General features: G+C 33.8%; 1 protein-coding gene across 2 annotated transcripts; it reads right to left on the minus strand.

Moving 5' to 3' along the window:
- Positions 1-11618: 11618 nt before the first annotated feature.
- On the minus strand, positions 11619-17374 carry LOC108985525 (protein SIEVE ELEMENT OCCLUSION B-like). Of its 2 annotated transcripts, none has more exons than XM_018957861.2 (7): positions 17101-17374; positions 16515-16610; positions 15798-16246; positions 15370-15464; positions 15140-15255; positions 12725-13189; positions 11619-12553 (listed from the first exon to the last, which is right to left on the minus strand). In XM_018957861.2, the coding sequence occupies exons 1-7, from the start codon at positions 17293-17295 to the stop codon at positions 11942-11944; spliced, it is 2028 nt and encodes a 675-aa protein (XP_018813406.1). In that variant the 5' UTR covers positions 17296-17374; the 3' UTR covers positions 11619-11941. The 2 variants fall into 2 exon arrangements, with proteins under 2 accessions (XP_018813406.1, XP_018813407.1); XM_018957862.2 differs by having other exon boundaries at positions 15140-15246; positions 17101-17364.
- Positions 17375-17967: the final 593 nt, after the last annotated feature.

Here is a 17967-nt window from a genome sequence, read left to right on the forward strand (position 1 = left end):
ACATCTATGGCTACACTGTACATCAAGCGGAAACCTGTAATCGAATCTAATAATTCATTTTTTTTGTCTATATTCTAACCAAGTCTGTACTGCTAGCTTCAAGTGGGGTCCATCTTGAAATCAAATTATAAACCTGTTTTATTATTTTCATTCTCATTTGAATATATATGCCAAATTATAAACCTTAATGAAATGTTTTTTTTTTTTGCTTTTTTTAATATTTTAAAAAATATAAAAAAATTATAAATTTATTTAAAAATAATTCCTTAATTATTAAGTAAAAATTTTTTAAAAAAAATACAGTAAAAATTTTCGATAAAAAATTTCTTTGAAAATAATATTTTCCATGAAGTAATTATTGAACCGAGTTCTTCTGCGCTGAAGTCTTTAGTTTTAGAAATAATATATCAATTTATACAACAGTTTGCACAACGTAACATCAATTTTCTTTTATTTTTTATTTTTATTTTTTAACGCAAGGCACTGAATTGAAATTGTAAAAATGGGCAAGATCAATCAAAGCTAGTTTGGAGCCTACAATAAAATCTTATTTTCAGATCTAATTTAAATACAAAATTTTAAATTAATCATTAAAATTTTTTCAAATTATTAAATAAAAAATAATTTTAATTTTTTTAAATTTTTTAAATTTTTAAATAAAAATAATATTATATAATAATATATTATTATAATTAATATTTTAATTTTATAATATTTTTTATTCAATTTTTTTTCTTATTTTTTAAAATTTTTAAAATATTCAATTCAAACTATCTTATTATTTACAAATTATCTTATTATTATTTACAAAAAGAGCCTATAAATAGTAGGGAGATAGTTTGTGAATAATAGTGAAATAGTTTGAATTAATATTTTTTGAGATTTTAAAAAATGAGAGAGAACAAGTTGAATAAAAATATTATAAAATTAAAATATTGTTAAAATATAAATTTTTAATATTATGTTTGTTTAAAGATTTGAAATTTAAAAAAAAAAGTTTAGAAATTTTGTAATTATTAGTTTAAAAAAGTTAAAATAATTAATATAAAAATATTTATGATCGAGTTATGTTTAGGAATGAGATATGATTAGATGAAAATTTTAAAATAGAAAATGTTTCCAAACAAATCACATGGGGCTGAGTTTGTTCTCGTGAGTCCAATTACTCGAGGTCGGATCATAGGAGGGAGAGGGAGGAGGACTGAGATTGGAATTCATAGAAGCCTTCTTCAAAGAGAGAGAGAGAGAGAACTCCCTATGGCGCTGGTGTGGACGGTGGTGACCGGATTTGCAAAATGACTTGCCTACGAGGCCGGTGTGGATGATGCATGTGGGCGGATTTGAGTTTGAAATTCTAGGAGAGACGAGATGAGGTAATCTCAAGCGGAGTGAAGATTGAAAAGAATTTCTTGTCATTTCCACACCGGTGCACAAGAGCAAACTTTCAAACCCACGCTCCACAAGAGCACCTTACCTCACCTCGTCTCCCTCAGAATTTCAAACCCAAATCCAACCACCATCGTCCACACTGACATCGTAGGTAAGCCTCTCTACTCTCACTCTCTCTCTCTTCCACAAATTCTCGTGCGCGCGTTCCGACTCTCAATCGTTGATCATTTTGTGTGTATCTTCAAAAGTGCCCATTCAGAAATCGGAGAGCCAAACATATATATTTTGCACTACACTGCGGGTCTCTCCCTCACTCTCATTTTTTTTCTTGTTTTTTTGTTTTGTTTTCTTTTCTACCAGAGTAGGTATGAGAAGTGAGATGAAAATTTTATGTTTTATTTGAGAGTTTAAAATATTATATTTTAATATTATTATTGTTTTAAAATTTAAAAAATATAAATTGAGACTTAAAAAAGTTGAATTATTTATTATATTTTGTATAAAAATTTAAAAAATATGTAATAATGAAATGATATGAGATGATACGAGAATTTTGTATCTTATCCCGTTCCCAAATCTGCCCAGTTTCCGCGCGTTAATGTTAAAGCTGATTAGCATGGTGTTTATGCCGTTATCTGTGCAGATAAGCTTTTTTTTTTCTAAATTATTTGTAACACCTGGACTCCGTACCAAGTTCAAGTCAAGACGCATTGTATAAATTTATTTTTTGTTTAATATTTATGGGATGCCGTTTGAGATTTGTCAAATAATTTTGAATAGGTCTCGAGTTCAAAATATTATTACGATGAAATATAAATTTTTATTGAACTTATAATTAGGTTAAAGTTCATTTAATAATTTATAAACCAAGTGTGCCTTTTTTTTTTAGTGGCCCAAGATTTTATTCTAAAAGCCCAACATGACTACTCAATCTCTCATACACGTTTCTACATTTTGTTTTTCTCCTTCTCTAGGGTTTCAGTTATCTATATAAATACATGCATACCCTCATGTATGTAGAAACTCCCCCATGCTAGGGCGGCTACACGTTCACTTCCCCACATCTCCACATCCAGGTAGCACCAAACTCACGCACACAACAAAGTTATCCTACCCTATAATCTTTTCTTCTCTCATAGCCACCAAATCTCCCTCCTAGTGACAGCAAGGACACCATCAACTCTTCCTCCTGCCACTGTTAAAAAAAAAAAAAAAAAGCCATCATCCATTACTGCAGCACCCCAACACACCCAGCTACTCAGCCACTGTCGCATGGGATCAAGAAGAAGAAGCTCCATCGTGTGCCACCACCCCTTTCTCAAGAAAAACTGCTTTACCATGAGACAACCAAGCACTCCATGGCACCGCAAGAAAAGTGCACCACGAAGCCTCACGTCTAACCGCCATAGCTAACCTTGAACCACAGTGAAAACAACCCAGCTGCCATGTGCCAACCACCCATCAAGGTTCCACGTCCCTTGTTTGAAGCACATAAAATAGGGCACGTTTTCTCTTCCTTACCGTGCAAGGCAGTTCCACCCCGCCACTACCTTGCACCACCATGCTCCCATTCCAACCGCATGATCCTCCACGTCAATTCCATCGTGAACCACCATAGGAACAATCGACGGAAAACCACGAAAAGCACCTTTATTTTTACACCAACGAAACAAAGCAAACTCCTCTGCTGTTGCCCAGTTAGTTTAGGCTTGAAGCCCACAACAGAACAAGCGTGAAACACCAAGAAAAGCCCCAGTCACCCCGTGCCGATCCAGTAACCGCATATCGGTCCTGCCCCATGGGCTCCTCTCCTTCTCTCTCTCTCTTTCTCTCACCATGTTTTCTCTCCCTCTCATCACTTTTTCTCTCCCTTTCTCAGTGTCGTGCCGTCGCGTTGACCCCCTTTCGACCTCTGCCCAGCTCAATACCCTGTCGCGCCTCTCCATATCTCTCGGTGAGTATGGTCTCTCGTCTGGGGTGGTTGTAATTCCATAAATTTGTTTATAAATTTCAGCCTTCCCTAAGAGCTCATGCATTTTATTACCTAAACACCCTGTCATTAGGTAGGTTGTATATTGGGTCTAATTTTGTTTATATATTACACTTATTTTGTGAGGCCCTGAGGGCTTTGTTTTAAATATAAGAACTTATAAAGAAAATAAATAAGGATTTAAATTATATTATTTAGTATTAATATTTTTACAAATGAATGTAAGAAGTAAATAGTAAGTATGAAACTTTATTTTGAACCCTTTTAAAAATAGATTAAGTCTAATTTTATTAAATGAAATTTTGCCTTTTACTTTAATATATTTTGTTATAATCATATTAAGAGAATATTAAGCTAAAGATGTATTTTACATGGGCTTAGTTGTAATTGAGTACTTATGTTAGCCATATACTTTATTTTACTGAAATATATTAGAGTTTAATAGTTAGAGAATTAAGTGAATATCAATTAATTTGAGAATCGATGATATTTATGGTTATGAGAATATTAGAAATTTCGGAAAGATAAGTTACTTTAGTAGTGCAGGCTTAAATATCAAAATGTGTGTTTAATTAGAAATTTAAGTAAGTTACGTGTCTATTTTATAGGTAGAATTGATATTCGTCTGATACAGTCGTGGAAAAATTTAGAGAAGTTAAAAGATCGAGATAAGCGGGGTTCTTATACGATATTTTGCATAAAAGAAATAAACTGAGATTGATTTTAGAAACAGTTCTTCTACGTACAACCGACGCGAGTAACCGTTGAGGAACCGCCTAATATTTTATTATTAAAAAAATAAGAGAAGAAAAAAGAAAAAGACAAAAATAACAGAGGAAAATACAAAACAAGGAAATCGAAAATCAAGTGTCGTCGTTGTCGTGGGTTTGCACTGGTGTTCATTGTCGTGGGTAGCCGATCGCGAGCAGTCGAATCTGCACCAGTGGTCGTCGTCGTGGGTAGTCGAAGCTGCTGAAAGTGGTTGTCGTGGGTAGCTTGAACCGGTGGTTGTTGTTTGCAACTGCAACCCCTCTCTCTCTCTCTCTCTCTCTCTAAAATATGCTATCTTTTGCAAGCTGAACAACTGATTGTTGTTGTTTACGAAACAAAAAAATTGTTGCTCTCCACTAGGCAACACCTCATCAAAGTAAGGTTCATCTTCCGTCAAACACCGTCTACACAGTATACCCACTCTCAAACTTCAGAAATTGCTGCACACACAAATCCCATGGTCACCCACTATTTCACCACCATTTCATATAACATATCCTGATCTCCATAAATCCCTTCATAAAAAATAAAAATCAGAACAAAAAGTAAAGAAAATGTTTATACTTCCAAATATCTGTTTTGGTTGTTTAGGAAAAGAATATGAAGGGGAAGGAAAAAGCTGGTTAAGTTGGTTTTAAAGAAGAAAAAAATATTTGCAGTCCAGATACTATTTTTATAGTTCTCTCAAATTATAATATTTTTTCTATACTTCAACTTGACTTTATTCTTGTAGAGATCTATTCCAGATGCAGATGCAGACGCAGACGTAGATGATGCAAGGAAAAAAGATAGTTTTAATAGCGAAGAGATGAAAAGACGAGAGAAAAACGTCTAAAACAATGTGAAGACAGGTTTTTAATTCAATCGGAAGCTTTAAATGCAACAGATAAAATGTAAAGAAAAGTCAACTGGCCACGTGGGACGCGGTGCCCCCGCGGTTCCCCTGGCCGGTTGTAAATAGATATTTTCTTTTAGAAAATATGTATGTTTTGTTATGAAAAGAAATTTGAAACAAATTCAGTTATTTGTTTTGCATTACTCATGAAATCTATATGAAAGAGAAAAATATTCCTACTTCTGAACTATGCAAAAAGAGCGAATATGAAATTTATGAAAATTTGTGCATGTGATGCGAATATATTCTGAATCTATTTTTGAATATGTGAAATTATCTAAATCTGTTCAGTACTCTGTTTTGATAGTGGCATCTGAAACCTTTGGCATGACTTTCTGATTATGTTCTGTTCCGTTATGGCCTTGTCACGGGTATAATAGTGATATACGGCCCTGCCACGGGTATAATAGTGGTTTACGGCCTTGCCACAGATATAATAGTGGCATAAAGTCCCGACACGGGTATAATGATGGTTTATAACGTTACCACAGAGGTTAAGCATGGTCTCTGTCCCGATATGATGCTCTGATATGATATGAAAATAATCTCTCAGATTATAATATGCTAAAGGATTTTTTTTTAATAAGAATGTTTCTAAAAGTTTCGATATGATATTTTGAGAACATGATTTGATTATGCATTTTGAAAGCAAATGTTCAGATTCTACATTCTGAAAGTAAATATTTTGTTATGCATTCTAAATTCTGTAAATGCTTATGTTTATATACTAGTATATGTTCTCTGCTTACTGAGTTGTTGATAACTTACCACTTATCTCTACAATATTTTTCAGATGATTTGAATGTTTCAGTTGAGGATCAAGATTAGGGAGTATGAGGGAGATTATTTAAGTATAATGGATTAAACATAAAAAGATGCCATGATTATTGAAGAATGTTATTTGGTAAATTTGTCATGTTTTGTTAACGTGGTATATGAGGAGTTGACATTTATACTAAGACTTTATGGTGTTTTTAGATTAATTGTGTTGGAGAGTTGGTTTGAAACAGTAAGTTATATGTGTACTTAAGAAATTTGAGTTTATATTTATACTAATATAATTTTTAGTGAGAAGAAGTAACTCTTAGACCTATCAGGGACCGGGGCGTTATAATTGGTATCAGAGTCATGTTTGAGATTCTGCAAACTTTATGAATTAGGTTTTTGGAAATCCAAGGTTTTGAGATTTTGAATATCTTAAAAATGATTTTGATGAGGTCTAAGCTTTTAGAATTATGTAGGCTCCAAGATATGATTTTGATGATATTTAAGGTGTCCGCATTTTCAGACTCATGGAAGGTGGCTTACGAAATCTAAGGTTTTAGAGTTGGTAAATTTTAAGAAATGATTTTTATAATATATGAGGTTTTGGATATTTGTGGGTTAAAGAAGTAATTTCAGATTTAAGGTGTAGAAATTTGAGGACTAATAGATGATTATACTGATATTTAAGGTTTGAGATTTTGTAGACTTTAAGTATTGAGATTTTGGAAATATGAGGTTTAGAGATGCTGCATTTTTTAAAATGATTTTGATCAGATTTGAGCTTTTAGACTTTCTGGGTTTTAAGAAATGATTTTTCATGACATTTGGGGTTTTAGATTAGGTAGGCTTACTATGTGGACTATAGGAAATAATTTTTAAGTTTTAGATTTTGAAAGTGTACATAATCTTGATCGGAAGCTAGGTTTGAGGTTCTGCAGGTTATAATATGAGGTTTTGGATTTCAGTGGACTTTAGAAAATAATTTTTAGATATGATGTTTAGAATTCTACTGATTTCAAGAAATAATTATATTGATATTTAAGGTTTAAGATATGGATTATGTGGATTTTAATAAATAATTCCTTTTGAGGTTTAACTTTTACGTTTTACAGATTTTTGGAGAACAATATGTTTTTAAGACTTGAGATTTTAGATCCTCCAGACTTTAATAATGAATTGGATGAAATTTCATGCCCTAGATTTTGCAGACTTTAAGCTATAATTATATTCAGATTTAAAGATTATAGACTTTGCAAATGTTTGGACAATCGATTATTATTCGGATTTGAGGTTATAGTTTCAATAGGTTTTAAGAAATGATTCTTTTCAAATTTAAGATTATTAATTGTAGTTGAGAAAGGAATAGAGAATTTAAGAGTATAAATGAGGGTGCATGAACTTGGGAGACAAGAAGTCTTTTCGCTATCAAAGTATGGCAAGAGTCATCTTGGTAGGTACGTTAATGGATTAGACAACTAGGTTTAGACATTTTGGCAAGTTGTCAAAGTGCACAACGGAAAGGTTTTTAGTAATATGATGGTTTAAGAATTTATTTGCTAATTGTATGAGGTTATTACATTATGTGGAGAGTTCAGAATTATTGTTAGGTCTCTAATTGCATTGTTGAAATTTATATTTTAGACTTGGATTGGACCTTTTGAAGTATGATAATCAATACAATCCGCGCGAACATATATGCCTAGGGGGAAATAGGCGTGGCACCAGGTTAAATATTAGAGGATTAGAACATCAAGTTTGACAATATAATCGAGGGTTAAAATAGGCATGGAAAGAATGTGAGGGACAAGTATTTTCACTATTATTTTAGACTTGTAAGAGCATTGGCAATGGACTAACCAAATGCCAATGCAAGTTCAAACTTTAGCTAGATGTGAGAAAAAGTCTTTACATTGGACTAGCCAATTGTCTAGAATTTAAGACTTCATCTACATTAATTCTTAGATGCTCTCCAAAGTTGACGAGTTACTGTTCATACTGGATAAATATATTTTATTATTTCATCTACCTCCTTTTCTTTTTCCCTCGTTCTTTTCCCTTTCTTCATCCCGAATGTTTCCCTCGTTCTTTCCATACAATTTCCCGAAAGCTCCCATCAGTACCTGCGTCTTCTTTAACCCATCCTACAACTCCAGCGATTCGGTATTTGTATGCTTCTCTCTCTCTCTCTCTCTCTCTCTCTCTCTCTCTCTCTCTCTCTCTCTCTCTCTCTCCGTTTGTCTTCGATTCACTTTCTCTTTCTTTCTTTCTCATATTTCTCATCTATCTCCAAGTATCCTAACCTAACCATTTGTATGTTTGTTTGTGCAATTTCAGTTGACCCATGTCTGCATTCATGCTCATATTGGTGTGAATTTTGATTGATTTTTGAGATATTGGGTTTATGGGTTGTGATTATTGGTGCAAAAGTTCGTGTCTTTGGGGACTGGTAAACCAGAACCTTCTATATAGTTCATTTAGAACCTTCCCGTGTACACCAGAAAGTAGTACCGATACACCAGAAATTAAAGTTGGTTTATTACTCGTATTTCTCATATTGGTTATGGTCAATTTGTTGATTAGTTTCTTCAATTTCCGTAGTGCCCATACAGTTCCCCTTGCTGATTAGTTTCTTTAATTTCCGTGGTTATGGTCAATTTGCCCCACTGGTGCCCACCAGAAGCATCTGTTGATCCCTAATTGTTTCCCCTACTTCCACTAGCTTCATTCATTGATATGGTTCCATTGTTCCAGCCACTAGTGAAAGCACCACTAGAGCCTCCCCTGTTTGAACAATTTTACTAAATACCTCAGCTAATGGTGGGAGTTTTGCGTGAAAGGTATTCTATTTATAATAATTCATTATCTTGGGTCAACATTTTGTAAAAAGATGTTTTAGAATGCAAGTAAAGGATAATGGAACTCCAGTACCAAACTCGTGGACTTGCATGTGAATAAAGTCATTAATAAACATATGAATAAAGTCCAAGTGGACTTGCATATAAAATGATACTGATTTGGTCTGTATATATATATGGTTTGTGTCTTGAAAGCCATTAATGAATATATGGTCTGGTTTGATTTGGTCTCTCTCTCTCTCTCTCTCTCTCTCTCTCTCTATATATATATATATATATATATATATATATATATGGTTTGTGGACTGTGGACTTAGTTTTGGCTTGTTGCTTGTAAATAAATTTATGTTATAGTGTCCTTCTTAGTATTTTTAGTAGGTTTGAATTTTGTTGCTGGCATCTACATATGTTTTTTTTTTTATTTGATGAATTTTAGAAGCCCCTAAGCTGTACGAATATTTTTTTTTCTTTTTGTAATAAAATTAATTCATTGAGTTATGGCTAGTCTTTTAATCTTGAGGCTTTAGTCGTGATAGTTTTGGTTTTGATGTCTTTTAATCTCTCATGTGAGCACAGCCAAATCTAGAGCACATGCATACCAGATCAGGAATAAAATGTTTTTGTTGTTCTTCTTTGCAAAATAGAACACATGTATACCAGTTTATCTTCTTTGCATACTAGATCAGCAAAACAGAACATCAAGTTTATCTTCTTTATGATGACTTTTATTTCTTTGCATACCAGATCAGCAAAACAAAACTGAACAGATAGTTTGAGAGCCAAATTTTCTTGAGGGAAACCAAGCCATTTTGTTATATGCTCTCGATAGAGGTCGATTACTACCTCTTTATGTTGTATGTAAGTCTGATTTTGCCATCCCCTTTCAGTGAAGATGTTCAAAAATAGTGTTTCAACTTTTATTGATTCTCATCAGTTTAACAAGTTAGAAAACATGATTGCCTGCATGATTTTTTGCGTCTTTTGGTTACTGGCCGATGTTCCCACTGCATAATAGACTCTAAGACAGTGGATTCCTTTAGGCTAAAGCCCCCCGAGGATGAGCGAGGTAAAGCAAATTGATTCCATTGATTCTTGATAGTTTTGAGCCACAATTATGACGTTGTCGTTTTCATATTTCTAATTAATTCATTGCCAGAGCACTTTGGTTAGAATTTTCAAATGTCTTGGGATAGTTTGGGTTATGCCCTTGGGAAGGGTGGAGCTGAAAGGGAAAGTAGTAATCTTTGTCGCCTAGCTGTGTGGTGAATGATTCCATTATCCGCCAACTCCTCATTTGAGCTTCTTGTCTTGATTAAGAAAGTTCTTTCAAAGGTTTAACGACTAGGCCTTGTTAACAAGCACTTTTCTATTGTTCTTGTTAACCCTCCATATATATTGAAGCATGATGATCATGCTCACCATCAAGTTGAGGCTCTCAATGATACTGACATGAAGGTGCAGCCACCAAGTGTTGCACAACAACCACCTGAGGATGCACAATGCAGCAGAGATCATTCCTTACCAAAGGACCACTTTGTTTTGGCTTGTTGCTTGTAAATAAATTTTTGTTAGTGTCCTTCTTAATATTTGAAGTAGATCTGATTTTTAATGTAGTGGACAGTACAGTCGAGTGCTAGGTAGAAGATAACATTTGTATTTTTGATTCATTTTCATGAATGAGTATAAAGTTTCTGATTTGTTCTTTATGCTCAAGTCTCTATCTCTCTCTCACACAATTTTGATGTCCATATCTGCATGATTCATTGTGAGATTTGATTACACTTGCAATTTTATTAGAAGTGGTACTATATAGTAATATGGGTGGTTTAGCCATGCATCTGTTTGCATATTAGCATTATAGTATTCTAATGGATGTGGTTAAATATCTCAGTTAATATTAGTATGAAATGTTAATATTAGGTTGAGGAAACAAATAGTTGGGAAATAATAATTTTAAATAAAATATAAATTATTAATTAATATATAAAGTGTATTTACAAAATATAAAAAAAAAATTGTAAAATATTATTAAAATATATAATATAATATTATTATTTTGACTTTAAAATGACTAGTCCAATGTAGATTCACCTAACCAAAGATTAATGCTATAGCTAAAACTTGATATAGCATGCTTTTTTCTTTTTCATTTTTTTATAGAGCATGACTCGTTTTCACTTTCTTTATTTTGTTTATAACTTATATTGCATATATATGACCAGAGTACCTACTCAAAATCTAATGATATGTAAGATTTTGTGCACTCTAGATCTCACGTAAAAACAAGAACAAAGGTGGTAAGACCTAAAATAATAAAAAAAAAAATTGTCAGGCACGAGAATTAGCTAGGCGTATTATCATACAACTGACAGAATGATTTAAATTTTTCTTCATAGCCTTTTGGGATTATCTTTTTAATTTGTGAAAATCTATCCTAAATAATTATCATCTTAATTTAAGACTTTGATCAACCGAAATAGATATTGACGCATAAAGTGAGTAGTTATCATTCTGTTTTTATAATGTATAAATAAATATAATAATTAAGATGATCAATAAATACAACATGTAGAGTCTAGACTATATCGTATTAAATATTGAGTTTATATTATTTATGTTTAGGTATTTAATGCAGTTAGATTTCATTGCTCTATATGTATTTTTCTAAATTGTAAAAATATTTGGATATGAAGTTATTGTAGATCTCTGTCTTGAAAACGTTAGTACGTTGTTAATTTCAGCAAAACGCAACTTTTTTTTGGCCGGAACTAGTTGAGTCGCGCGGCTTAGCTATTTTCACGAGTATTCTGGCCTCATGATCAGCACAAGTAACTCCCATCACAATTTAAAAAAAAAAAATTTGTTTTATAATTTATTTTCAAAATTAAAAATGCACAAACAAGAAAAAAATTAACAAATTATAAACAAAAAATTAGAATGAAAAAAAATAAGCGGGTATTAAAATCATGTCTTCATAACAACGCAGACCTTACATATGAAAGTTCACATATACCAAAAGGATGCCACTTATAAGTAGTGACAACCCAAGATTACACACATTTCCACTCGGGATACAAAATAAATTAAGGAAAATCACAACCAAGATATTATATATCCACACGACACTCCAATTAAAAACTTAAAACACAAATATTTAAGGGGTCACATCACAAGCACACACATTATCTTACAAACAAGCCTCCGGATGCCAACATTCAATCACATGAATTTATTTAGTAATACCATTAGCCCTCGGCAGGAAGCTGGTGGCCATTTTTAATCATGCAGTGAGTTGGCATCACCATGGCAGCACTTGAACCTGATATACGCCTCCATGTCGCGGGGACAGTCGGGGCATTTCATGTTCTCTGGGATTTTTCCACTGCCTTTTGGGATATCAATAATGCGGCAGCCAATGGGAGAAGTGTGAAGATCAACCAGCTGGTTGTGGTAGTCTCTGAAAGAGAGTTCGAAGTCCTTCCCCTCATGCACATGCTCCTTCCATTTTTCGAACTCCTCGATGGCCTTCAAGATGGTTGTCCCACGGCCACTGATCACCAAACTAGACCCTTTCCCGAGTACAGCCCATCCAGTACTCTCATTCTTGTAGAAGAGCAGCTTTTGGATCTCTAGTGTCCCAGCGTCTGCCTCGATCTTCCTTTGAGTCTTGGAAATGAACAAACTCTCAATGCCGGTCCAGAAGCGCCCTGGATTTAGACTGTGGTTGTCCTCTCCTTTGCTGCCCTTTCCTACCAACAGAACCTCTATGGAAATACTTGCTTCCTTTATCACCGGGTCATTGGCAAGAGCAGTTGCTGCTTTATTAAATTGTTGGATCCACTCGTTGTCCTTGCCCCCATAGAAAAATATATGCTTTTCCTCTCTGATCTGTTTGAACAAGACGTACATGATCTCAGTTCTCAATGTAATTCCAAAGCACTATACATTATTTTTTAATTAAAATGATTTGCGCGCAAGACTGAGACATAATTGACAATACATTTGTGTACGTGTATGTGCTGTGCACGTGGGTGCACTAGATCCGTGAAAGGAATTTACCCAGCTCTCAATATTTGGGTTAATGCCAGTTGCTATGAACCCAAGCCAATCCGACCTGTTGCTGTTAAGGTCTTCTTCCTTTGCAATGGTGAAGGGGAAGGCCTTGATTCCCCATACCCTGATCATGTGGATTGCATTGTCACTTTCAACCCTTCCTTGCGGGGTCAACACCACAACGGAGGGCTTACCCATGAAGTGCCACTTCTCCTTGATGAACCTGATGCCGGCTATTGGGGAAAAATACTGCACTACGTACCAAGGCATCTTGGCCCGCAGCATCCCGAACTTCTTTTGCAGGTCCTCCGTCCATTGTTCCACAATTGGAATCCATACAATCTTATACTGATCCTCCTTTCTTATTAACTCATGAATTGGTTTGAGAATTGAAATGTCATCATCCGAGATATCTAGCCCCGAGATAAACAGTAAGACATTCTTCCCCTTCAGCACCTCGTCAATGGTAACCTGTTTAATTATGCCATACATTTAAGGATGCGGGGAAACCCGTCTTAGCAACGATTTCATACATGGAAAAGTAAACTATTGTTTGTGTGCCACTTATGCATCCATAGCCAGAAGATTTCTCAAAGAACTTGGCCATACAGAAGTCGCTTTTGTAGCTTTATGAAATGTTATTTCACATGTGCAATTATTTTTTACAGTCGAAACTGTTCCTTTCCCACTAATTTAAAGACCAGCCCGATGAATTGCATATATTTTTCAGAGATTTTTACAAAAGCGGTCATTGATCTACGAAGGAGATCACTCAGATCAAGTAAATTATATATTTACCCCATATAGAATAAGGACTACATATACGTGTTTTACACCAACCAAAAAAGAAAAACAAAATTGGAATGGAAACCCAGTAAATTTTTTTATAAAATTTTTTATCTAAAAGTATACAACGAATTCCCTTTGGGTTTAGATTAAAGTCTAAGAGTGGGCAGCGGCGGCCCGTACCCCGCCCCCTTCTAACCTACTCCCACATGGGCGTGCGGGCAGGCTACCCACATCATGCGAATAGCACCTCTAGATTAAACCCAAACATTTAATTGCCAAGTGACTTATTTTGGCATTACCCAGCCGACCCAGCTTGCTTATTGCTGTATTCAATATGGTAGTTTTATCAAGTCCAACCGTATTTATTACGTGACATGTATATATTTTGAGTGGTGGTTATTTAAGTGATAGATGAAATAAATCACTTGAAATATTCTACATTAATCAATCTAATTGAAGAGGATTAAATTTAAGATTAAGAATAGCATTAATGCAATAATTATAGATATGTACGGCTGTACCGCCGAAACAGAATATAAGAATAATCAATTTGAAAATAGATATCATCCACAAATTGGGTTGAAAAATAAACCGATGATCATGGCTGAATCGGTGAATTTGGTCTGATTCGTAACCGGTTCGGTCCATTACCAATTTCATTTTTCTCAAAATTGATTGAAATCAATCTGTTTCATGTTTTTTTTTCTAACACCGGATCGGATTGGTTCATATATATATTTAATTTTTTATATTATATAAAATATTTTTATATGATTTTTTCTATTATATATAATTTTTATAATTATATGTAAAATAATTTTCTATTATATGCTAAATTGCTAATTAATATAACTTAAAATTTTAAACTTAAACATGAACATTTGTTCATATGTTATTAATATAAACTATATATATATATATATATTAAGGATAAATACATTTTATAGCATTATAAATTATAATATATATTATTTTTTATAAATACATTTCTATACATTAGATTATATAAACTCATATAAAAAGTGTATGTAACCATCATATTATCACTAACATGTATAATCAAATATATAAATAAGTTAGATACAAATATATTATCACTAGCATATTATCACTAACATACATAAAAATCAAATATTATATCACTATAAGATACTATTAGTAATCCACTATATATAAATAACTATATAAATCACTAGTATTTGTAGTATCACTATATAATCTATTATATATCGCTATATCACTATTGTATAGTTATACTAACTATATAATTCATTAATACTATACTAAAATTGGATCAAATCAGACCGGAACAAGTAGGGATATAACTAGAATGATATCGTTCCTTCAAATCTCAAAAGCATGTGTATACCCATTCTAAAATATGTAATTGTGTAGTTACTAAATTACTTGGACAATTCTGTTACTCCGGTGTGCTATGTATATGCTACTTTATCAATAGTACGACATATATCATAATACACGTACTACTCTTTACAAAAAAAATAAAAATAAAAATAAAAAGCATCCAAAAGTCTAAATTGGTAGTCTTTGGTATTAGATTGGTATGATCGAGTATATTTCTACGGGATTAAATGATTTAATTTAAATCTAAGATCAACAACAGAAGCATACCAGATTTCCAGTAGGACCATCAAGTAGCGGCTTCACATTCAGTCCCTTAAGGCAATCAATGACTTCCGTAGGGGTTCGAAAAAGTTCCACGATCCTCCTATAAGCCTCTGTCTCCTCTACAATGAATTAAAATCTTTCATCATTATATATCTAGTCCATTTTTAAGGCAATAAGTGAAAAATGAACCAACCGAAGCTTGCATTCTTTCAAGTAGCGGCCAAGATACTAACCTATCTGTTGTTTGCAAATCGTTATCTGCCTCTTAAGTTCTGAGACGATCACGTTGAGTTTCTTAGAAAACAGGGATAGTTCCTGTTTCTTGCCCCTGTATATCATACAGGGTCATTTTGACACTAGCAAGATGGCATGCATACACATTAACTATTAAAAAGCTTAAAAAAACACTATACTAAGGCTTAAGAGTATTGTAAGATCAATCGGTCAAACCGTTTGAATTATTTTAAGATAAATTGTTTGTATGTAAGAGAAACTTGGTGCGTTCTAAAATTTTACGTACAAAGCTTTCGATCAGATTATGATTTGGTAATGTACTTCTAACTAAGGGTTTAATTAGCATATGCAGAGTCATGTTGGCCTGGAGAACAGCTTTTAATTCATCACTTACCCAAAAATGAAAAAACATAAATTAAGCACTTACTCATCGCTAGTGAGGCAACAAAGCTGAGTCGAGCTGGCTACAACGGTGATAATGGCCCAAAAAGCATCCACTCGAATGAGGTCCACGCCAGTTGACAGAGCTGGCACATCCTTTATGTCATAATTTGATAGCTTCTCTAACTGAAAGATGCATTCAATCACTTCCAGTGTGGTTTTGATCACACTGTTAAGTTCAATTAGAGCCTCCCGATGTTTCTCCAGATTTGGTCCCTTTAAGAGGATAGAAACCCGCCTCAGGGTTCCCACTGATTTGGCAAGTTGGTCCGATGGCTGATTCTGAGCAAGCAGCCAGCTGAACTCCCCATAGTCCAAAGCAAACGCTGCTAGGGTCAGCACTGCTTTTGCAGCCCAAGAATACTTCGATAATTTCTTGAGTATTGACAGGGTTGCTTCGTAAGCAACTTCTTCACCAGGGGCCATGCATTGCATCTGCGCGCGATTACATATTTGATATTGTAAAAACGTGTACATGCGTAACAAAATAAAACCAGAAGTTAAAGGATGCGTTTGGGCTTTTGCAAAATCATATCCAAATTTTAATTCTTTTTTTTTTAAGAAATGCTACTTATTATTTTCATACCATTCACAATATGATTTGTCATTTATATCCTTCTGTTTAAACATAATATTTATGTGTAAGAATGATAAGTAGAATTTTTCAAAAAAGAAAAAGAAAATAAGTGTGCTTTGTAATTACCTCGTAGGAAATACTCTTGAGTGTACACACGGGTGGACTAAAGCTTTCTTGGGGGATCTTCTCGCCCAAATGCGCTACCGTAAATGCTTGGCTACCCTGTTGCGGACCACGAGTGAATAAAATTGAAAAAGAGAAGGATGCATACGTGTGGGGCAAAAACAGCAAAACTAGTTAAAATAAAAAAATAAAACAATCATATTTGTCTCATTTAAGCTGAAAATGAGTTCATTTCATCTGTATACAAATCATGTGCTAAAGCTAGCGTTGCAATCGGCAAAACCAACCGATTAAATAGAAGTGAGCACGTCGTGATTTATGCTTTCTAGTACGAGAGAAAGAGACCTGCCTCCTGTCCTGCTTTCCCTCTAACCTCTTGGTACGATCCATTTTTCGAATAAAAGAAAAAAGAGTTTGACCGACTAGCCAATTCGCTTAGTCTCTTAATCAAGCATTGTAATAAGCAATATTATGTTTTCGTTATGGTGTAGCAGAAGAATGGTGGGAAACTGTGGGAAAACCGAACGGCCTCCATTACTCCCAAAACTAAAACGTTTTAGCCCTCAAAAGAGTAAATGTAGTACCATACCTGGACAACATTATCGACGATGTGGGTGGCACTCTTGAGGACGTTCTCGACGATGATGAAAAGAGACTCAACATCAAACTTTTCATCATCTTGGACATGCGTTGCATAAATCTGGTTCAAGACCTCGTGGTCGGTGCAGGTTGATAGACTCAGGTTACCTATTTTGGGTTGCTGGGAAGAAGCTTTTGTGGCCATGTTGTGTTACACGAAAGGATGGATTCGAAGTTCTCTTTGGGTGAAAGCAGTAGAAGGGAGTGCCAAAGATGGTGTAGGTGGATGCAATCAGCCGGCGTCGTCCATTTATATAGCCACAGGAGCGGGAAATATTATTGGGAAAAAGGAACTGAGAACTTAGGATCCGTTTGGATACAAGAAGTAGTGATTCATCTCATTTCATCACATTGCATCATATTGTATCTTATTATTATAATTTTTTTAAATTTTTAAATATAATATAATAAACAATTTAACCTTTTTAAATCCCACTGACACCCCTAATTGGAAGCCAAAACTTGGTCAAGCGTTTTTTTTTTTTTTTTTCTCTTCTTCTTTTATAGCGTGCCCATATTACCACTCACACACTAAAGTGTGGTTGGCAGTTGGTCCCACTTCTTTCTTCGTATGCAATAAAAATGATTTGTATAAATCTTAAATAGATAAGTTCTGTATAACCTATTTATAAAAAAGTAGACTTTACCTAAAAAAATATTAAAAAACCTATTCTTTTTTAGTGAAATTCATTCTTTTACAATAGGCTTGTACGAGATTTATATATTTAAGACTTGTACATATTATTACTAGATGTCTTATAAAATTAAACTTAGAAATTGGTCATGTGTGTGATACGTTATACTAAAACTCAATTCG

The sequence above is a fragment of the Juglans regia genome, chromosome 7 (genome assembly GCF_001411555.2).
Source record: "Juglans regia cultivar Chandler chromosome 7, Walnut 2.0, whole genome shotgun sequence".
In the NCBI taxonomy this organism is placed as follows: Eukaryota; Viridiplantae; Streptophyta; class Magnoliopsida; order Fagales; family Juglandaceae; genus Juglans; species Juglans regia.